The sequence below is a fragment of the Oryctolagus cuniculus genome, chromosome 3, assembly GCF_964237555.1.
Source record: "Oryctolagus cuniculus chromosome 3, mOryCun1.1, whole genome shotgun sequence".
NCBI lineage: Eukaryota > Metazoa > Chordata > Mammalia > Lagomorpha > Leporidae > Oryctolagus > Oryctolagus cuniculus.
In genome coordinates, this window is record NC_091434.1 from 71699680 (window position 1) to 71722463 (window position 22784).

General features: G+C 46.2%; 1 protein-coding gene across 6 annotated transcripts in view; it reads left to right on the forward strand.

Annotated features, from left to right (window-relative positions):
- Nucleotides 1-22784, forward strand: part of LRP2 (LDL receptor related protein 2) — a 302615-nt gene that overhangs the window by 49412 nt on the left and 230419 nt on the right. For 4 of the 6 annotated variants that reach the window (XM_051849414.2, XM_008258707.4, XM_051849418.2 and 1 more), the window contains exon 1: nt 16972-17245. The exons of 1 other annotated variant lie outside the window; for it this stretch is intronic. In XM_051849414.2, the coding sequence (XP_051705374.2) occupies nt 17167-17245 (79 nt within the window). In that variant the 5' untranslated portion in view covers nt 16972-17166. Of the gene's footprint in view, nt 1-15922; nt 16169-16971; nt 17246-22784 lie in introns of those variants that run through there. One more of the 6 variants, XM_051849415.2, reaches the window with a different exon arrangement.

Genomic DNA, 22784 nt, shown 5'->3' on the forward strand with positions numbered 1-22784 from the left:
TGGTCAGAAGCATATCCAGAATAAGAACTGGATATAAATAATACATGCCACGGAGGTTCTTGGTAGAGGAAAATACATACTACAAAAGGTTGCACTGAATGAAAGATTACTATTTATTTTCCTTCCTCATTGTCAATAATATGAATCATTATCTTTCAATACTCAGCCTGTAGATAGTTTTCTTTTCAACTCTTCTTTTTCCTTCCCAAAGAAGAGTTAAGTGTGTCCTTTTTATGTTGTTATTATAATCTGTGTGGATACATTGATTATACTATTTATCAGACTGTATTTTCTTTTAAAAATTATTTATTTATTTGCAAGGCAGATTAAAGAGAGAAGGGATGGGGAGAAACACATAGAGAGAAATCGCCCTTTTATTTACTGGTTTTCTCCCCAAATGGCCATAACAGAAGCCATAAACCAAAATTACTGTCCAGGTCTACTATGTACTTCTGAGGGGCCTGAGTCCTTGGTCCATCTTCTGCTGCTTTCCCAGGTGCTTTATTATGGAGCTGGATGGAAAGTGGAGCAGCTGGGACCTGAACTCATATGCTCGTATGAGATGCAAGTATCTCATCTAGATGGGGGTTTAAGCTGCTATGCCATAATGCCAGCCTTGATAATACAGTTTCTTTATTCTACTAAGAAGCCTGTAAGAGAGTCAGAAAAAAATAAAGCTGTATTGTTAAGATTCTTAATAAAATATTCTTCTATGTGAAAATTGAATAATATACTGTAGGAAGTTTCAAGATGATAAGAACCAGTTAAGAAACCAAAGAAAGTTAGTATAGTCATAGAAGGCTTTTGATAGTGTTGCCTAATTTAAAATACTATTATAGTATAGTATAAGACTTTGTTCAGAAATTAATTACACTTGCAGCTTCTTTAATATCTAAAGTGGCCACCTCTCCACTTTCCCAGAGAGTATAGTGAAGTCCATGACCCTGAACTCTGAAAACATTATCCAGTGATTTACATTAGATGCATGCACATACACACATGAATGAGGATACTTCAAAATGTTCATGGAAAAAGGGGTTAAATTTGTTTATTTTTGTATAGAAAAATTTTGTAATCTATGCATATTTTTATTTTTAAAAGATGTATTTATCTATTTGAAAGGCAGAGTTATGGAGAGGCAGAGGCAGAGAAAGAGAGAGAGGTCTTCCATCTGCTGGTTCACTCCCCAGATGACCAAAATGCCCCAAGCTGAACCTATCCAAAGCCTGGAGCCAGGAAATTCTGGGTCTCCTACACAGATGCAGGAGCCCAAGGATGTGGGCCATCTTCTACTGCTTTCCCAGGCCATAGCAGAGAGCTGGATTGGAAGTAGAGGATCTGGGACTCGAACCGGCACCCATATGGGATGCCAGCACTAAAGGTGGCAGATTTACCTGCTTTGCCACATCATCAGCCCTTGCATATTTTTATAATATACAATTTTCATGAACTTTGTGAATACACTTCATGTGCATGGAATTCAAAATAATCTCCATCGAAATAAAACAAAACTAATATTTTATGTCCATTTTCTGTGAACATTTTGAAGTACCCTCAGATGTGTGTATTTATATATATATATTTATATGTTTATATATATAATGTATATGTATTGATTATACTTTCTACAAGTGACTAATCAGTGGCTATAAGTAAGTTTTTTTAAGCTTTATTTAATGAATGCAAATTTCATAGGTGCAACTTTAGGAATATAGTGGTTCTTCCCCCAATACCCACCCTCCCACCCCCACTCCTGTCCTACCTCCTACTCCCTTTCCCATCTCATTCTTCATTAAGATTCTTTTTAAATTAACTTTATATATGAAGACCAACTCTATCCTAAGTAAAGATTTCAACAATTTGTATCTCCCCCCCTACACAAAGTATAAAGTACTGTTTAAGAACAAGTTTTGCAGTTAATTCTCAATAGTACACCTGATTGAGGACAGAGGTCCCTACATGGGGAGTAAGTGCACAGTGATTCCTATTATTAATTTAACAAGTAACATTCTTTTTTATGACGTCAGTGATGACCCGAGGCTCTTGCCATGAGCTGCCAAGGCTTTGGAAGCCTTTTCTGACCACAAACTCTGTCAGGATTTGGACAAGGCCATAAGCAAAATGGAAGTTCTCTCCTCCCTTCAGAGAAAAGTACATCCTTCTTTGATGGCCCCTTCTTTCCGCTGGGGTCTCACTCACAGAGATCCTTTGTGTAGGATATTTTTTTTTTTTTTTTTTGCTACAGTGTCTTGGCTTTCCATGCCTGAAATGCTCTCATGGGCTTATTTTCTTTTTAGGCCTAAGTTTCTCCAAAAAAGGCCAAATTTTTATTCATCTCTGTAACCTCAGTGTGCCTAGCACATGGATATTCAGTGAGTATTTTTAAAAAATATTCATTTTAGTTATTTGAAAAGCAGAGTGACAGCAAAGAAGAGAGAGAGAGAAAGAGAGATCTTCCATCCACTGGTTCATTCCCCAAATGCTCACAATGTCTGGAGCTGACCCAGGCTGAAGCCAGGAGATTGGAAGTCCCATCTGGGTCTCTCATGTGGGTAGCAGGGGCTCAAGCACTCGGGTCATCTGCTGCTGCTTTCTCAGGCACATTATCAAGGAGCTGGATTGGAAGTGGAGCAGCCAGGACTTGATTCAGTGCTCTGATACAGGATGCTAGTGTTGCAAGCAACTGTGCCACAACACCAGCCCTGAGCTAAATCCTTTTTTTTTTTTTTTAAGTTTTCCCAAGTTTTAAAGCTGCTTTTGTTTTTTTTAAAGATTTATTTTAATTATTTGAAAGAGTGTTACAGAGAGAGGTAGAGAGAGAGAGAGAGATAGAGACAGAGACAGAGACAGACAGAGAGAGAAAGAGAGAGAGAGAGTTCTTTCATCTTCTGGTTCACTCCCCAAATGGCTGCAATGGCCAGAGCTGGGTCGATTTGAAGCCAGGAGCCAAGAGCTTCTTCTGTATCTCCCACACAGGTGCAGGGGCCCAAGTACTTGGGCCATCTTCTACAGCTTTCCCAGGCCATTAGCAGAGAGCTGGATTGGAAATGGAGTATCCAGGACTTGAACCGGAGCCTATATAGGATGCTGGCGCTGCAGGCCAGGGCTTTAACGCACTGCACCACAGTATTGGCCCCAGAGCTAAATCCTGGTGTTGATTTTTGTACCTTTCTACACACACATGCATAATGTAATAGAATGGTGATTCTTCATGCTTTTTTCAAACTGATTTTTTAAAATAAATGACAACTGATTTTTTCAAAAGATTTATTTATTTATTTGAAAGTCAGAGTTACAGAGAGACAGAGACAGAGAGAGAAAGAGAGATTTTCCATCTGCTGGTTCACTCCCCAAGTGGCCTCAGTGGCCAGAGCTGGGCCTATCTGAAGCCAGGAGCCAAGAGCTTCTTCTGGGTCTCCTATGTGAGTGCAGGACCCAAGGATTTGGGTCGTCTTTTGCTGCTATCCCAGGCCATAGCAGAGAGCTGGATCGGAAGAGGAGCAACCAGCACTCGAACTGGCACCAATATGGGATGCTGGCACTGCAAGTGGCGGCTTTACCTGCTATGTCAGAGTGCTGGCCTGAAAACTGACTTTTTAATCATTATAATGAAGAGGAAGTTATGTCTAATGTTTACAATAAGCCAACCCTATCAATTTCTAATAAATGCAATGATGTGGCAAGTAAGAGCTAGTTTACAAATAAGAGGTTTTTGAAAGACAAATAAAAACATTTTAAAAAATTATTTGTAGGGTCCTAGAACTATGTGCTTTCTTCAGCTAATTCCAGTTGTCAGGGCAGGCATTTGATGGAGTAGTAGGCTCACTGCAGATACTCTGTGAAACTTTGTTGGTTGATTTATTTTCTGGCTGTATGGTTTTAAAGGATATGTGGCTGCAATAAAGGTAACCTTATTTAGACAAAGCCATAAACAAAGTGGAAGTTCTCTCCTCCCTTCAGAGAAAGGTACCTCTTTTTTGGATGGCCTGTTCTTTCCACTGGGATCTCACTCACAGAGATCTTTCATTTAGGTCATTTTTTTTGCCACAGTGTCTTGGCTTTCCATGCCTGAGAAACTCCCTTTTTAGCCAGATCTGGATGCCTTAAGGGCTGACTCGGAGGCCAGAGTGCTGTTTAGGACATCTGCCATTCTATGAGTCTGCTGTGTATCCCGCTTCCCATGTTGGATCGTTCTCTCCTTTTTAATTCTATCAGTTATTATTAGCAGACACTGGTCTTGTTTATGTGATCCCTTTGACACTTAATCCTATCTTTATGATCAATTATGAACTTAGACTGATCACTTAAACTAGTGAGATGGCATTGGTACATGCCAACTTAATGGGATTTAGAATCCCATAGCACGTTTCTAGCTCTTCCATTAGGGGTAAGTCCAAGTGAGTGTGTGCCAAACTGTACATCTCCTCCCTTTCTTATCCCCACTCTTATTTTTAACAGGGATCAATTTTCAGTTAAATTTAAACACCTAAGAACAATTGTATGCTAATTAAAGAGTTCAACCAGTTATATTATGTAGAACAAGAAAATACTAAAAAGAATACAATAGTAAGCTGTTCCTCAACAGTTAGGACAAGGGCTGATCAAGTCATTTAAACAGACATTTTTCAAAAGAGGAAATCCAAGGCCGGTGCTGCTGCTCACTAGGCTAATCATCTGCCTGCGGCACCAGCACACCAGGTTCTAGTCCTGGTTGGGGTGCTGAATTCTGTCCCAGTTGCTCCTCTTCCAGTCCAGCTCTCTGCTGTGGCCCGGGAGTGCAGTGGAGGATGGCCCAAGTGCTTGGGCCCTCCTGCACCCACATGGGAGACCAAGAGGAAGCACCTGGCTCCTGGCTTCGGATTGGCACAGCACGCCGGCCGTAGCAGCCATCTGGGGGGTGAATCAACAGACAGAAGACCTTTCTCTCTCTGTCTCTCTCTTGCTCTCACTATCTAACTCTGCCTGTCAAAAAAAAAAAAAAAAAAAAAAAAAGGAAATCCAAATGGCCAACAGATACCTGAAAAAATGTTCAGAATCACTAGCAGTCAGGGAAATGCACATCAAAACCACAATGAGGCTTTCTCCTCACTGGTTAGAATGAAATCAACAAACAACAAATGCTTTTGAGGATGTGGGGGAAAAAGTACCCTAATCCACTGTTGGTGGGAATGTAAACTGGTAAATCCACTATGGAAGACAGTATAGAGATACCTCAGAAAACTGAATATAGACCTAGCATAAGACCCAGCCATCCCACTCTTGGGAATTTACCCAAGGGAAATGAAATCAGCAGATAAAAGAGTTATCTGCACCCCCATGTTTATTGCAGCCCAATTCACAATAGCTAAAATATGGAATCAACCTAAAAGTCCAGCAACCAAAGACTAGATAAAGAAGTTATGGGATACTATGGGACAATATGGAATACTACACAGTGGTTAAAAAAAAAAAAAAGGAAATATGGTCATTTGCAACAAAATGGATGAATCCGGAAAGCATCATTTTTTTTTTTTTTTTTTGACAAGCAGAGTGGACAGTGAGAGAGAGAGACAGAGAGAAAGGTCTTCCTTCTCTGTTGGTTCACCCTCCAATGGCCGCTGTGGCCAGTGCACTGTGCTGATTCGAAGCCAGGAGCCAGGTGCTTCTCCTGGTCTCCCATGCGAGTGCAGGGCCCAAGGACTTGGGCCATCCTCCACTGCACTCCTGGGCCACAGCAGAGAGCTGGACTGGAAGAGGGGCAACTGGGACAGAATCTGGTGCCCTGACCGGGATTAGAACCTGGTGTGCTGGCGCCACAGGTGGAGGATTAGCCTATTGAGCCATGGCACTGGCCCATGAAAGCATCATATTTAGTGAAATAAGCCAGTCCCAGAGGGACAAATACCATATGTTCTCTCTGATCTGTTTTAACTAATAGAGCACCTAAAAGGAAATCTATAGAAGTGAAATTGACACTTCGAGAAGCAATGACTTGAATAGCCCTTGTCTTGACTGTCGAGAAACAGTTTTTTTCTTCATACTATTGATTACTTAATATAGAGTTAATCATATTTGTATAAAGTCAATTGAAAATGGATCTCAGTGAAAAATGAGTGGGAATAAGAGAGGGAGGAGGGAGTTTAAAACCGTAAAGCTGTATAGTTCTGCATACATTCCTAAGGACGACTTCTTCTTCTTCTTCTTCTTCTTCTTCTTCTTCTTCTTCTTCTTCTTCTTCTTTTGGACAGGCAGAGTTAGACAGTGGGAGAGAGAGACAGAGAGAAAGGTCTTCCGTCCGTTGGTTCACCCCCAAGATGGCCACTATGGCCAGCGCGCTGCGCCGATCCGAAGCCAGAAGCCAGGCGCTTCCTCTTGGTGTCCCATGTGGGTGCAGGGCCCAAGCACTTGGGCCATCCTCCACTGCACTCCCGGGCCACAGCAGAGAACTGAACTGGAAGAGGAGCAACTGGGACAGAACCAGCGCCCCAACCAGGACTAGAACCCCATGTGCTGGAGCCACAGGTGGATGATTAGCCTAGTGAGCCGTGGCGCTGGCCCTATGGACTTATTTCTAAGGGTACCTTTTAAAAATTTGCCATAGGACCCCAAATCCCATTAAACTGGGTGGTAAAAATGCCATCTTAAGAGTTAAAGTGGGCCGGCGCCGCGGCTCACTAGGCTAATCCTCCGCCTAGTGGCGCCGGCACACCGGGTTCTAGTCCTGGTTGGGGCGCTGGATTCTGTCCCGGTTGCCCCTCTTCCAGGCCAGCCCTCTGCTGTGGCTAGGGAGTGCAGTGGAGGATGGCCCAGGTGCTTGGGCCCTGCACCCCATGGGAGACCAGGAAAAGCACCTGGCTCCTGGCTCCTGCCATCGGATCAGCACGGTGTGCTGGCCGCAGCGTGCCGGCCGCGGCAGCCATTGGAGGGTGAACCAACGGCAAAGGAAGACCTTTTTCTCTGTCTCTCTCTCTCACTGTTCACTCTGCCTGTCAAAAAAAAAAAAAAAGAGTTAAAGTGATTATATTAAGTGTTAAAGTGAACATATAAATAGGATTAAGTGTTAAAGTAATCATGTAAATAGGATCAAGTGGCTGGTAATAATAATAGAATTATAAAGGAGAGAATGTTGCAACATGGGAAGTAGTCCACACAGCAGACTCTTAAAATGAAAAACACCCAAAATAGCACTCTGACCTCAGAATCAGCCCTTAAGGCATCCTGGTCTGTCTGAAAAACCCATGAGAGCATTTCAGGCTTGGAAAGGCAAGACAATGTGGCAAAAAATGTTCTACACAAAGGATCTCTGTGAGTGAGATTCCCAGCGGAAAGAAGTGGCCATTAAAGAAGGATGTACTTTTCTCTGAAGGGAGGAGAGAACTTCCACTTTGCTTATGGCCTTGTCTAACTACCGATGGAGTCTCTGGATTCAAAAGGCTTCTATAGCCTTGGCAGCTCATGGCAAGAGCCTTGGATGATTACTGACATCATACATAAGATTGTTAATTGTTAAATTAACAGCAGGAGTCACCATGCACTAACTGCCCACGCAGGACATTTGTCCTCAATGAATTTTATTATCAGAGTTAACTATAAAACTTGTTCTCAAACAGTTTTGTGTGTTTGTGTATGTGTGTACGAATTGTTGAAATCTTTACTTAGTATACAGTTGGTCTTTTGTGTATAAATCTTAATGTGTGAATCTTAATGGAGAATGGGACTGGGAATGGGAGAGGGAGGAGGTGAGGAGGTGGAGGGGTGAGAGAGTGGGTGGGAGGGGGTGTATGGTGGGAAGAATCACTATATTCCTAAAGTTGTACTTATGATATTTGTAGTCCTTAAAAAAAGATAACTCACATATGTAACATATCACTACTTTCAAAATTGAGCTTTAAAATAATTTGGTTTTTGAGGGGAGATAGAAAATATGAAAAAGAATTAGATAAGTTTGTGGATGCTGCTGTGTAAAAAATTTAATGTATATCACAAAGGATGGAATCTAAATTTCTGAATGATATCCTAAGCTCTATCTCCTTGAGCTTTGAAAAAACAATCTCAGTTATTTAGACAATGTGGGATCCTTAAATATCACCACAGACATGGAAATAATGAATCTCTGAAAGGACACATATAAGATTTATGCTTCTGTTTTTATTACTTCTTTCTATGTAATCACTATATCATAAATATGTTAAATATACTAATATATTTAATATAAAACATTATTATAACAGTCTACCTATTTATATTTAATGTACAAACCACTATATAAATAATATATATTATGTAAAATACAAATAATTAAAATTTGCAGGTATAACAAAAATATTATGTAGTCTAAATATTTCATTAACAAACTCATAAATGAGGCATTGTATTTCTAGACATGCATAAAGAAAATTTGCATTAAAAAGAAATTAGCAGAAGTGGTCTTTAAATGAATTTTATGATTTCTGTCCTTGATCAAAAAGTCTGAAATTCAGTTTAAAGATATTATTGCCAGAATCTTAGATTTGATGTTCTATTTAAGCTTTTTGCTGTTGTTGAAAGGTAATACTTTTAGTTTATTTTTTGTTTGAGAGGCAGACATACACACACACACACACACACTCTCTCTCTCTCTCTCTCTTTCACATACCCCTCACATTAGCTAGTTCATTCTCCAAATGCCTGCAGTAGTTGGGGGTCTCCCACATGAGTAGTAGGAACCCAATTACTTGAGTCATCACCTGCTGCTTCCCAGGGTGCACATTAGCAGAAAGCTGGAACTGATAGCAGAGATCAGACTTGAACCAAGGCACTCCCATAAGGGTTGCAGGCATTCCAACCGATGTGTTAACCGCTAGTCCAAACGCCTGCCCCGGTGTCGGGGTTTCTTGCTCTTGTACTATGGAGATTTGAGGGCAGATAATTCTTTGTGTGGAGGCCTGTCCTCTGGACACAGGATGTTCAGCAGCATCACTGGCCTCTACATCGGCTAGATGACAGTCGAAGCCCCCAGTTGTGACAACCGAAAGTGTCTCCAAATATGGCCAAATATCCTCTAGGGACAGTAGAGAATTATTGCCCTGTTTCAACTCAGATGGCACAGTTAACTGTATGCACCAGAGGCAGAAATTACAGCTCTGCAACATGCTGAGAACGCATCTCATGGCACTCCAGATCTCTCGGCATAAGTTGTTTCTTCTAAGTTCAATATTTAGACCTTGATTTGAGCAAAACAAATGTCAGGAGCAAATGCGGAGCTTATTTCATTCATTCACTCACCAAACATGTATTGAGGGCCTGCCATATACGTATCAGGTTCTATATCAGGTTGGGAATTTGCAGTGAACCAAAGAAACCTAGCTTCCTTGATGGGGAGATGAATTTCTGGGCATGCCCCAAAGCCTGTGAACACTGCAGACTGGACTGACAGAGTATAAGTACTTGGAGGTGATGGTCCTGAATGATTCATGCTGACTTTACCAGGGTCTTTTCTTCACGTCTTATCACATTCCCTACTTCCAATCTCCTTTCACAATCTTTGAGATAAGAGAGCGGCTGCAGGTCTCCTGGCCCTGAGGCCTAGATGTTCTCTCTGACCTTTGCCTGCAGAAATTGTTCCTTAGGGAGAGAATGTTACAAGCAGGTAGGTTCACGGTTGTGGCCCGTGTACTCTGCACTGTGAAGTCTCTGGTGCTTCTGGTACAGACTGATTGGAACATTGAGCCTGCTTTCGATCCAGGTGTCTCCCAGGACTTCCTGGGTGGTGTCTTTAAGTCCTGTTTGTTTGTCTTTTTCCCCTGGGAGTCCTAATTTTATTTGACTTTTTTCCCCCCAGCCATTGAGGCCTGCTAGAATCTCTTTCTTAAAAACTTCACTGAGACTCTTCATAGAACCTTTTTTTAAAATTTATTTTATTTTATTTTATTTGGAAGGCAGAGTTACAGAAGGGAGGGAGGGAGGGAGAGAGGGAGAGAGAGAGAGAGAGAGAGAGAGAGAGAGAGAGGTCTTCCATCTGATGGTTCATTCCTCAAATGGTTGCCATGGCTGAGGTTGGGGCTGAAGCTGAGGCTGGGCCAGGCCGAAGCCAGGAGCCAGGAGCTTCATCTGGGTCTCCCATGTGGCTGTAGGGGTCCAAGCACTTGGACCAACCTCTGCTGCTTTCCCAGGCCATTAGCGGGGAACTGGATCAGAAGTGGAGCAGCCGGACACCAACAGGCGCCCATGTGGAATGCTGGCGCTGCAGGCAGCGGCTTAACCCACTCACCACAGCTCCAACCCCTCTTCACACAACTTTATCCACACATCAAGAGGATTTCTTGGCCATTCCCGTGAAGACTTGGTGTCTCAATTTGATGTGGGCAGTGTGGCTGCCACATTGGTTTTCCCTTTAGTTCTTGCAGTACCTTTCCTGGTCCTGGCTCCCACCACGATCATACTGCTAACTTATGGCTTAGGAACTTGTTCTGAGGCTGGCAAGTCCAAAATATTTAAAAAAGAAAGTCTTCAAGAAAAAAAAAAAACATAAATCCTAGAGCTGCCTAGTAGATGAGATAGCTTATGATATCTTTTTGATGATGTAGTCTGGCTCTGTGGTTTTTTTTTTTTTTTTTGACAGGCAGAGTTAGTGAGAGAGACAGAGAGACAGAGAGAAAGGTCTTCCTTTGCCGTTGGTTCACTCCCCAAATGGCCGCTACGGCTGTCGTGCTGCACTGATCCTGGTCTCCCATGCGGGTGCAGGGCCCAAGCACCTGGGCCATCCTCCACTGCACTCCCTGGCCACAGCAGAGAGCTGGACTGGAAGAGGAGCAACCGGGACAGAATCCGGCGCCCCAACCAGGACTAGAACCCGGTGTGCCGGCGCCACAGGCGGAGGATTAGCCCAGTGAGCCGCGGTGCCGGCCGTCTGGCTCTGTTTTGTAAGGAGCAGAGATTGCTGAAGAAAAAGAAAAGATAGCGGCCATTAAAAAAAAGGAAAGATATTTTTAAAGCTTTGTTTTAACCCATCAATGTTCATTTTATTTTTCCCATATCTTTCTCTTCTTTTTAATTGATCCCAGCTGCAGCTGCTTTTTTTTTTTTAAGTTTTATTTATTTATTTGAAAGTTAGAGTTACAGAGAGAGAAGGAGAGAGAAAGAGAGGGCAATATCTTCCATTTGCTGGTTTACTCCCCAAATGGCCACAACAGCCAGCACTGAGCCAGGTTGAAGCCAGGAGCCAGTAGCTTCTTCCAGATCTCTCATGTGGGTGGCAGAGGCCCAAACACTTGGGGTGTCTTTCACTGCTTTCCCAGGCTATTAGCAGGGAGCTGGATCAGAAGTGGAGCAGCTGGGACATGAACCTGCGCCCATATGGGATGCTGACATTATAGGCGGTAGCTATACCTGCTATACCACAATGGTGCCTCTCTCCCTCACCCCCCCACCCCTTGCAATTTCTATTTTTTTTTTAAAGGTTTCTTATTTTCATCCCTGGAAAGGCAGGGCAACAGAGCAAGCGTGAGAGAAAGACAACAGATTTCTCTTCACAGGTTTAATTCCCAAATGCTTACAATAGCCAGGACCATGCCAGGGCAAAGCTAGGAGCTCAGAACTCTGTTTGGGTCTCCACATGGCTGGCAGGGATCCAAGCACTTGAGCCATCTTCTGCTGCCTTTTAAGACGCATTAGCAGGCAGCTGGGTCAGATGTGGAACAGCTGGGGCTCAAACTGGTGCTTCAGTCTGGGACAAGGGCATCCCCAGTGGGGCCTGAAGCTGGAACCCAAGGGAGCTTCCTATAAGGATATACAAGGGATCTTCCAAAAGTTCACATGAAATGCACATTAATGAAAAACTGCACGTGGATTTCAAAAAATTTTTGCTCTAAAATAAACTTATCTTTTAATTTCATTTTCCATGAACCTTTGGAAGTATTCTCATCCCATGCTAGGAATCAAAACCCAGATTGCTATTAGGAATCTCTACTTCTCTCACCCGGGCCTCCTAAGGCTGGGATGACTAAATGGTTGAAGAAGTAAGTGGAGGTCAGTGTGTCTAGACTGGGTGCTTGGAGAGATGGTGAAGGGCTCCATCCTGCAGGGGCTCATAGATCATGATAAAAAAGATAGGGATTTTATTGCAGGAAACATGGGAAAATTATTGAAGGGTTGCAGTTAAACAAGTTATGTGGTCTGTATCCGGACTATAAAAAATTAGTCCGTTTGCAGAGGGAGAGGAGCATTGAGGCCATGGAGTACAGCAAATGTGACAATCGCAGGGCTGAGAGCAGTACAGAGCCATGAGGGCATACCTGATTTTCCCAGTGATGCCTTTAGAGCTGTTTTTTCCCTGTCGAAGACCCACTCCAGTGCTGTGTCTTCATTTAGCTGTCATCTAAATGGTTTCTCAGCCTTTTATGATCTTGCCATTTTTGAAGAGAATCTATTTGTCGTTTTCCAGAATGTTCCTCACTTTGTGCCTTCTCTAAAATGAGAAGGCATTGGTTTGTTTGATGGCTTCTGATGATTAGATTCAGATTATACATTCAAAAGTGATTTATTTATTTGAGAGAGAGAGAACAAATACTTGAGTTCCCATCCACTGGTTCAGTCCCCAAATGCCTGCTCCCGTGAGCAGAAGCTCAATTCAGGAACTCCATTCACATGGGTGTGAGGGACCCAGCTACTTCTGTTTCCCAGGATGCGCAGTACCAGGAAGTGGAGCCAGGACAGATGGAATGGATGTCAGTATCCCAGCCTGCAGCTGTACTGATAGGCCCAACACCTGCCCCAGGTTATGCATTTTTGTGATTCTACAGAAGTGTCTCTGTGTCCTTCACTATGGAGCACTTTAGGAGGCCCATGTTGTCAATTTGTGTCCTGTTAGCTTTGATCGTGGTGTTAACCTTGATTCCTTGGTCGATGCAGTATCTACTGTATTCACCACGCTTCTAGCTTTTGCAGACTTAATGCTTTACCATCTGTCCTTCAGGGAGATGCCAGACACGCCTTGTTCTGGACAACCTGATAATGTGCCTGAATTACTTTGCCTTGACCTCCTGACTCTTGCCCGTTGTTTTGAAATACAAGTTAGTCCATTCCAAACCTGCTTACTCTGCCTTGTCTGTTCCTCCCCGTGGAAATCCCAGTAAGACGCTTGCCCACAGTTCCTCCTTCGCGTCTGCCTCCCAGTGACCCTGAGGCAGGATGTGTATGTGTTTTCTCAGGATCTGTGAGTATAATAGACAATACTTTCAATAAAAGTATTGTCTTGTGATCTGTTGGCTTTACCATACCTAAGTAATAATAAAGTCTATCAAGACATTTGCCAGGTTTCTCAGCCTTTAAAGTTACTTACTCTTCCCTTTTTAATAAATCAAGTAATCTGTTGAACGGAACTGCAACTTTTTTTTTAAACTGAGATGCAAATGAGAATATTTTACGAGGTGGCACAATATGTGTGACACACACACCAACACCCTAGTTCCCAATTGAAAATTATTTTGGTTTCCAGTCTGTTCTGTTTCACTTGAATATAAATCTTGCCTTGACCTACCAAGTTGATTCCATTGCCCTGTGATGAGTAATGTCTTCTGTTGAAAGGCACTAATCTGGGGGTGGCTCAGTGGGTTAATCCTCTGACTGCAGCGCTGGCATCCCATATGGGCGCTGGTTCTAGTCCCAGCTGCTCTTCTTCCAAACAGCTCTCTGCTATGGCCTGGGAAAGCAGTAGAAAATGGCCCAAGTCCTTGGGCCCCTGCACCCACATGGGAGACTGGGAAGAAACACCTGCTCCTGGCTTTGGATTGGTGCAGCTCTGGCCATAGCAGCCATTTGGAACCAACGGAAGGAAGACCTTTCTCTCTGTCTCTCCCTCTCACTGTCTGAAACTCTACCTCTCAAATAAAATAATAAAATATTTTAAAAAGTCATTAAAAAGGCACTAATCTGATAGAAATATTGCTTTGAATCAACTGGCTGCAGAACAGAAAATAGATGGGGTGGGGTCTCTTATAAGGTTGATAACTGATAACAAGGAACTCATTTTAAGGCTCTTGTCATAATTAGGTGGGAGAAACTGTTGGTTGTTGGCAAGAAGGTTGAGAAAAGTGAGTGGGTTTGAGAGAGAGAGGTGAATGGATGAAGGAATTCCAGCAAGATTGCATACGGGGTGGAGAAAAGGTGTACATGAAGTTTGGGCTTGGCTTCTGGGATGGATGGTGTCTCCCTTCCTGGGACACTCAAGTTGTCTCCATCATGTTGGGTTTGAGGTCTGAGGACATTGGACTGGAGCTGGCCAGCGGGCAGCTGACTGTGACACCGGGGAGGAACATCTGAGTTGGATCAATAGCAAACTGAAGCTGGATTGTACTCAGGATTTTACATGTGCATGCCCACCACAGGAAAGGTGAAGCTGGCACAGGATAGGAACAAATGCTCTGAAAATATTTCCAGTCATCTAGTGTTCAGATGAATAGGATAATAATACAGATAAGCAAGTCGATTAACATAAATTGACTTGAATGAATTTCACTTTTTAGCACTTACCCCTGTTTCTCTTGGTGATCTGCTGTAAAGTCATATACACACGTATGAATAAATACGTATATACTAGTATATGGAGAAAGAAATGTGAAAAACAAAGAAATTCCACTTTTGCATTGTGGTTTGCATTATGGTTGCATTATTGTTTCTTGAATTAGCCTAAGCTTTCCTAGATGTTGGTTGTAGTTTAAGCCTCCAAATGGAGCCACTAGCATTCTCAGGTGTGGATTCCAGAGGTTAACACGTATGTGGTGCAGGTTTTTTCAAGCCTCGCGAATTTGAGATTGAACGGAGACAACGGTTTTTTTTCTAGTGGAAAAGGATGTTAGTGCACATACCGCACTGAGGAAGGATGGCTGGAGCTGTCAGCGGTCCCCCATCCTGCAGCCTCCCCACGAGCCTCTCCGCCCTCCTTTCCTCCGGCCTTGGCGCTATTGTGGGATTAACGGCGGGGTGGGCCTCGTCCACAAACGCAGCTGGCTCGGACGGTCAGCCCGAGTCCCGCTGTGCAACCACGTCAGGAATTCCAGTAAGTTGGCAACACCGGAGCACAAAGACAACAACAATGAGGAAAACCCTTCAGCGCAGAAAGGAATGCCTGGAGTCCAGGCTGCTGCAGTGAAAGGACACACACGCGCGCGCCCGCGTGCTCGCGCGCACCCTCACGCCCGCGCGCCCACGTGGGGAGCCCGGCCCATCCCGTGAGCGCCGCCTCCCTCCCACCTGCTCGCCCCGGCGCGCGCGCCTCGCCGACCGCCACAGCGGCTCTTTGTAACGCGGACGTGCGGGGACGCTCATTGCCTATGCAGCACGGCCCTGGAGGGCGTCGGGCCGCCTGACCCTGGCGCGGGCTCGTACCAGCGCCCGGCCGCCCGAAACACGGCATAAATCACCCGCCGAGACGGGAGCGCGGCGTCATGCCCCTCGCCGCTTTCCTTCTCGCCCTCCGCCCCACCACGGCCCCGCTCCGGGTCGCCCTTGAGGTCCCCAGTCCAACCTCTTCCTCGGCGCCCCGCGGCAGCCGGAGGGTGGGGCTCCAGTGATTTTGGTCGAGGTGCAGAGCTCTGAATTTCTGCATCCAGAAATCTCTGAGAGAGGCAAGGACTCGCTCCTTTGCCTTATCCACAACCTACACTCTTTCAAAGTCTAAGTTTACTCTCTATCCATTACATTTGTCTTTCAAAAAGTAACACCTAGTTCCTCCCTTCCTTGGCCCGCCTCCCCGCAAAGCTGCTGTGGCCGCGCAAGCCCACCGGTGCTGCGCGAGCTGGACGATGGGGGTCAGCAGAAGCCCAGGCGGCCGGTGGTGCGGGCGGGGGCGGGCGGCGACAGGCAGGTTTTCGTTCCTGGGAGGGGAGACGGCGGGGCCTTGCTCGGGGACCACGTGGATGTCGGGCCGCGGCCTCCATGCGTCACAGTCCCCTGGGCTGAGGGAAAGGGGCCAGGACACGGCGTCCCGGTCCCGCGGTCGCGCTGCCGAGCTGGTCCGCGGGCCAGGGCAGAAGGTTAGGGGACGGCCTCAGGCCCCAGAACAGCCGCACTCACGCTCGTGTTTGCCGTGCGCTCCGGTGTCCGGTGCAGGCGCAGGGCAGTGCTCTGAGGCGCATGGAAGGTCCGCTCGCAGTGCCGATTGGGAGCCGGGCCCCCGCCTGCAGTCCCGCACGGCCCCAAAGAAGGGAGCAGCGTGAGTGTGTGTGTGTGTGTGTGTGTGCGTGCTGGGGAGAGGGAGGGCTCTGTGTCCCTATAAAAGGACATCAGCACCACGGAGAAGAAGGTCTTTCTTTGCAATTTTGCTCCAAAACGCGCACACTTGTAAGAAGCGCGATCTGGCTGTGACACCTGCAGATGGGGCGCTTGAGAAAAGCTAAACCAGGATCCAACCCCGACTCTAGACTGAGAAAACCACAGAGCGCCTCTATCTCAACGGCTTGAGCCTTCTCCGGGTGTCCCAGGGAGCCTGAAGAGGCCGGCCCGGGGAATGAGGGCCACCGGTCTCTCCAGCAGGCTCTTCCTTCACTCGTCCCTTCCCTGTCCCGTCTCCAGCTCCACTTCTTCTCTTCCTTGGTCTTTCTCTGCTTATTGGTCTCGCTTTTCTCTTGCTATTGTTTTTTTTCTCTTCTTCTCGACACTCCCCTCCCTCCCCATCTCCTCCCACTGCTCATTTAGAGTCCAGATTTCCCCGTGGGCCGTGGGTGGGCTTTTGTGCGCGGGCAGCGTGTCCATGAGAGCACGCCCCAGACTGCCTGTAAATGTTGGTGTTTGAGTGTGTCTGGGGGTGCGTGCCCGAGGAGAGTGTGTGCGTGAGTGAGCGGGTGACCCTGAGGTGTGCGCGGGTGCGCCTGGAGGGGACGCGTGAGCGCGCATGTGTTGGAGCGTCCACTCCTCCCCGCGCGGCAAAGTGCAGGGGGCGGGCCAGGCGGCAGGGGGCCTGCCCTGCTGGATTCCCGCATGCTAGTTCCGGGGCGGTCGGGTCTAAAGGGCTTTATGCACTGTCTGGAGGGTGGGGACTGGCGCGGGTAGAAAACGGGATGCCTCAGGCTCCGGGGCAGGCTTTTGGCCGCTAGGAGCAGGCTGAGGCGCGGACCCAAAGGAGCGAGCGCGAACCGAAGCGCTGCCGCTGCTCCGTGCGACGCGCGCCCACCTCTGGGGAAAGGAACGGCGAGGCCGGGGGCCGTCGCGGGGATGGAGCGCGGGACGGCGGCGGCTGCGTGCGCGCTGCTCCTGTGGCTCGCCGCCTGCCCGGCTCCGGTCGGTGGCCAAGGTAAGCACCGGCTGGCCCGAGCCACAGGCTAAGCACCCGACTTAACCGATCGTGGCACGGTGGGAGCCCGCGGAGCGGAGCGCAGCCCGGCAGGGGCCGGGGTAGGGCGGCGGCGCCGAAGCTGCTCCCGCTGGGGCGCTCAGGTTGCCCCGCGAGCGCCGAGCGGGAGAGCGGTTCAGTCGCCCAACTGGGGAACTGAGCAGCCGCAAACGTGAGAAAGCAGCTCCGCCGGTTTCGGTGACAGCGCGGACCCCACGGGGGACCCCGTCTTTGTTCCAACGGGGGTTGGCCCTAACCCTCCTGAGGAGCGTTCCGCACTCGGAACCGGGAGGCCGAGGCTCCCCTGGCTGGTCTGCAGCACGCTCGCAGCCGCGGCGGATTTCTCCGCGGGCTGAGCGGTCCTGGACGCAGCTCCGAGCGCAGTTTTCCACCTGCAGCAGCGCCTCGCGGGGTGATCCCTCGGCGCGGGCCAGAGCACCCCCTCCGGTCTCCTGCGAAACTCGGTCCCGCGGTGACCCCAAGAGACCGCATCTTACGATACGGATCACTTACGAGTCAAGATAAGGGCGGGAGGTGGGATTGGCGGAGAGAGCCCCGGCTGCCCTGGGCTGCATTCTGGAAGGGTTTTTCCTTTCCGAGCGGGAGCTGGGGGCTTTTGTGTCGCTGAATGGGACTGTCTGCGCGGCCAGAGTCTTGGGGGGCTCGAATGCGGGAAGTTTCTGGTGCGGCTTTGAAGTTCTCTCAAGTTGTGGGAGAGGGTTTGTGTTTTTACAGAAACAGAGGAGAGGGAAAGAGAGTGGAGAGAATTAAAAACAGCAAGAGGGGAAGAAGAGAGCGGGATAGACAAACGAGTGGGGAAGAACGAGGAGAGAGAGGGAGAGGGAGAGGGAGCGAGATTGTGAATGGGAAGGGCGAGGAGGCGGCCGCAGAACCCGCGAGCTCCGCGCCTGGCTTCGCGTTGCTAGGTAGCAGCCGGGAGCTGCGTGTGACCGACCGCCAGACAGACAGAGCGGACGCGGCTGCCTTCGCGGCCGCTAATCTGTCTGTGGGGATGGGAGTGCCCCCTTTCCCCTCCTGCCCCTGCCCGTCGGACAACTTAATTGCCCTACAATGAAAATGAAACCTCCATTGTTGTGGGATTAGCCGGAGCAATAAATTGATTTCCCTGGATCACATATTGGGGTTGACGGATGGGGACTGTGGAAACCCCCATTTAGGGAGCAGGGAGGGGAGGGCTTGTGGATGGGCTGTGGCGTGTATTCAAATGGTTAATCTGCTTTCTTTCCTCAATTCTTAGCGTAAGCGCCTTAGAGGGAATCAAGTAAGTAATTATACAGCAACTCCTAGCAGCACCCAGTGCAGACTTCCTGGGAAGAAGGTTGGAAATGCCTACAAACTCCCTTGGTCTTGCAAAAATCTTAAGGGAGGGAGGGGGCGGGGGGGGGGGCAGGAGGAGACTGTTAATAATACCGCCTTTGAACTCTTTGCTCAGTGTTGGGGTCACAGAAAGGGGGTTATTATGGCCCTGGAGGGTTTGCAAAGTGCATGGGGATCCATATCTGCATCTCCTACCCTAAATACGATTTACTCTGCGCCTTTCTACTTGCCAAAACAGAGCCTTGCTCTGATGCAGCTACAAATGTCCCCATATAACCAAGACATAGGCTTCTTCCCTGGGTTGGTGCTTCAGTCACTAAGTAGCCTGTACTACTCTTCCATCCCTTTCCATTCTATGATAGTACTTCATAATACTATGTGTAGCAATAATTAGTAACATAGCATAAACCTGTGCCTGTCACATGCCCTGCTCTAAGTACTTCACATTTATAGACTCATTTTCATTATAATATCTTTTGAATTGAGTTTTTTTTTTTTTTTTTAGCTTAAACATTTTTTTAAGGGAAAGAGGTAAGGGCCAGCATGTTGACCCATCACCTACAATGCCTGCATTCCATATGAGCAGCAGTTGGAGGCCTGGCTGCTCCACTTCCGATACAGCTCCCTGCTAATGCCCCTTGGAAAACAGCAGAAGATGGCTTGGGCCCCTGCCACCCACATTCGAGACCTACATGAAGCTCCTGGCTTCTGGCTTCAGCAGGGCCCAGCTCCCGCCATTGTGGCCTTTTGGGGAGCTAACCAGCAGATAGAAAAATCTTTCTGTGTCTCTCCTTCTCTGTAACTTTGCCTTTCAAATAAATAAACAAATAAATCTTTTAAAAAATTATTAGAAGGGTGAATGTAAAAAAAGAAAAGAGGGGAAAAGACAGAGAGAGAGAATAGAAGAGATCTTCCATCTGCTGATTCATTCTGAGCCAAATGTCTGCAACAGTCAGGGCTGAACCAGACTGACCTGAAGGAGTTCCATCCAGGTCTCCTATATGGTTGCCAGAGACCCAAATACTTAAGCCATGACCTGCTGGCTCTCAGCATGCACCATCAACAGGAAGCTGGATTGGAGGTGGGTTTAGGCACTTGGATATGGGATATAACCACTGTCCCAAATGCTTGCCACAAGACAGGCAAGACAGGAATGTTTAACCTGTATTTTTTTTTTTTACAGGCAGAGTTAGACAGTGAGAGAGAGAGAGAGACAGAGAGAAAGGTCTTCCTTCTGTTGGTTCACCCCCCAAATGGCCGCCACGGCCGGCGCGCTGCGCCTATCCGAAGCCAGGAGCCAGGTGCTTCCTCCTGGTCTCCCATGCAGGTGCAGGGCCCAAGCACTTGGGCCATCCTCCACTGCCTTTCCGGGCCACAGCAGAGAGCTGGACTGGAAGAGGAGCAACCGGGACTAGAACCCGGTGCCCCAACCGAGACTAGAACCCGGGGTACTGGTGCTGCAGGCGAAGGATTAGCCTAGTGAGCCGCGGCGCTGGCCTAACCTGTATCTTAACTACTATGCTACTGCCTATCTCTAAAAACTTTAGTATTTTTTAAATTGACAAATAATAATTGTATGTATTTATGGGTACAATGTGATGTTTTGATACAAATGTTTAATGTGTGATACGGTCATGGCAATTAGCACATCCACTATCAAACATTTATCATTTCTTTATGTTAGTGACATTTAAATTCTTTCTTCTAGCTATACAAGAAATGGTCAACTGTAGTGACTGCTATAGAACATCAGAATTTATTCTTCTTATCTACTTATATATAATATGTAAATATGTAATTTATTTGAAAGGCACAGTTAGAGAGAGAGAGAGGGACAGAGAGAGATCTTCCATCTGCTGGTTTACTCCCCAAATACCTGTAATGGTTAGGGCTGGGTCAGGCCAAAGGTGGAAGTCTCCATCTGGGTCTCCCATGTGGGTGGCACAGACTCAAGCACTTGGGCCACCCTCCACTACACTCCCAGGTGTATTAGCAAGGAACTAGATCGGAAGTGGACCAGCCGGGACTTGAACCAGTCCTCATATGGAATGATGGCATCGCAGGCAGCAGCTTAACTCCCTGTCCCACAACATGTCTCTGACTTGTTTTGTACCCAATATCTGATGTTTTTCTAGCCTCTCCTCCCTCATATCCTTCCCAGCCTCTTGTAATCCCTAGTCTGTTCTCTACTTCTATGAAGTCAACTTTTTAAGCTCATATGAAAGAGAACATGTGGCATTTATCATTCTGTGCCTGTCTTATGTCATATAACTTCAAATGTTCTCCAGTTCCATCCAAAAATGTCAAGATTTTCATTCCTTTTAATGACCGAATAGTATTCCTTTGTATATATAAAGAAGTCTTCAAAAAGTTCATGGAAAATGCATGTTATGAAAATATGCATGGATTTCACATTTTTTTGCACCAAAGTAAACTTGTCTTTTTAAAATATAATTATTTTAAAAATAACTTAATTTAATTTAATTTGAAACACAAAGAGAGAGAGAGAGGAGAGGTACACAGAGAAAGATTTTCCATCTGCTGGTTTACTCCCTAAGTAGATGTAACAGCCAGGTCTGTACCAGGTGAAAGCCAAGAGCCAGGAACTTCATCTCGGTCTCCCACTGACTTCCCAAGTGCATTAACAGGAAACTGGATTAGAAGCAGAGCAGCTGTGACTCTCACAGGCACTCTGATATGGGATGAAAGTTAACCTGCTATGTCACAATGCTGGCCCCAATAAACTTATCTTTAAATTCCATTTTTTCACGAACTTTCTGAAGTCCCCTTATGTACACCACAATGTCTTTATCTATTTCATCCATCAGTGAACACCTCAGTTGATCCCATACCTTAGCTGTTGTGAATAGTGTTGCAATAAACATGAGAATGCAGATCTCTCTTTGGTATCTTGATTTCAGTTTTTATATGTACTTATTGGTAGGACCATCTGATAGGCCTGTTTTCCATTTTTTTGAGGAATCACCATACTGTTTTCCATAGTGGCTGCACTAATCCACAAGCCCATTAGCATAATGTATTAGAGTTCTCTTTTGTCTACATCCTTACCAGAATTTGTTATGTTTTCGTCTTTTTGTGAAGTAAGTACTCATATTATTCCTATTTACAGATGTAAAAATAAAGGCACAGAGCAATTGGCTAATTTGCCCAAGGTCATACTAATAGAAATGACAGAGCTATGAGGTAAATCCAAGATTTCAGAGTCCATAATTTAACGGCTTTTGTATGTAGCTCTCCCTGTTTATCTCTTTTCATTTGTGCTAAAAATATCATGCTCCTTGAGTTACCATCCATGTGTGAGATTACTAAATAAACTGTGGGGGCATTTTGCAAGTCTTTGCCATATAAGGTAAAAGCCACTTGCTACTTCAGGGCTGTGGACATTCCTCCCCCATCCTCCCAAAAAACCTCTTTTTCCTCAGGAACCTCTTTTTTTTTTTTAATTTTATTTATTTATTTTTTTGACAGGCAGAGTGGACAGTGAGAGAGAGAGAGACAGAGAGAAAGGTCTTCCTTTACCGTTGGTTCACCCCCCAATGGCTGCTGTGGCCGGTGCATTGTGGCCAGCACACCACGCTGATCCGAAGCCAGGAGCCAGGTGCTTCTCCTGGTCTCCCATGTGGGTGTAGGGCCCAAGGACTTGGGTCATCCTCAGGAACTTCTACGACCTGAATCCAAATCTCCTCATCTCTAGTTTTCCTACTTGATCATTTTAACATATATAGCCTCTGAATGTCCTTAGCGTGGAGGGCTGAGATTTCTAGATTCCTCTTGTAATCATCCTGACTTATCATCTGAAGTAAAATATGATGACAGTGTAAATGCCTTTATGGAAGCATGACATTTTAGATAGGATCCCACTGCAAACTTTGCATCACAAGAAATTAGGAAATAACTCAGTGTTCTAGTGTTTTTTTTAAAATATAAGTTAAAATTATTTGCATTTTTCATATTTTATATAATGCTTTTCAAGAAATCTGGGAGATCTCAAATTCTCTGGAGTGAAGTGGTCTGGTTTCCAACAGTGGCTTCACCATTTTCTAGTTGGGTGACCTTGGAGCTGGCTCAGGTTGTTTATCTGCAAAATTGATGTGATAATAAGAGAACCTATCCCTTGGCATGCTATGAGCCAAAAGAAATA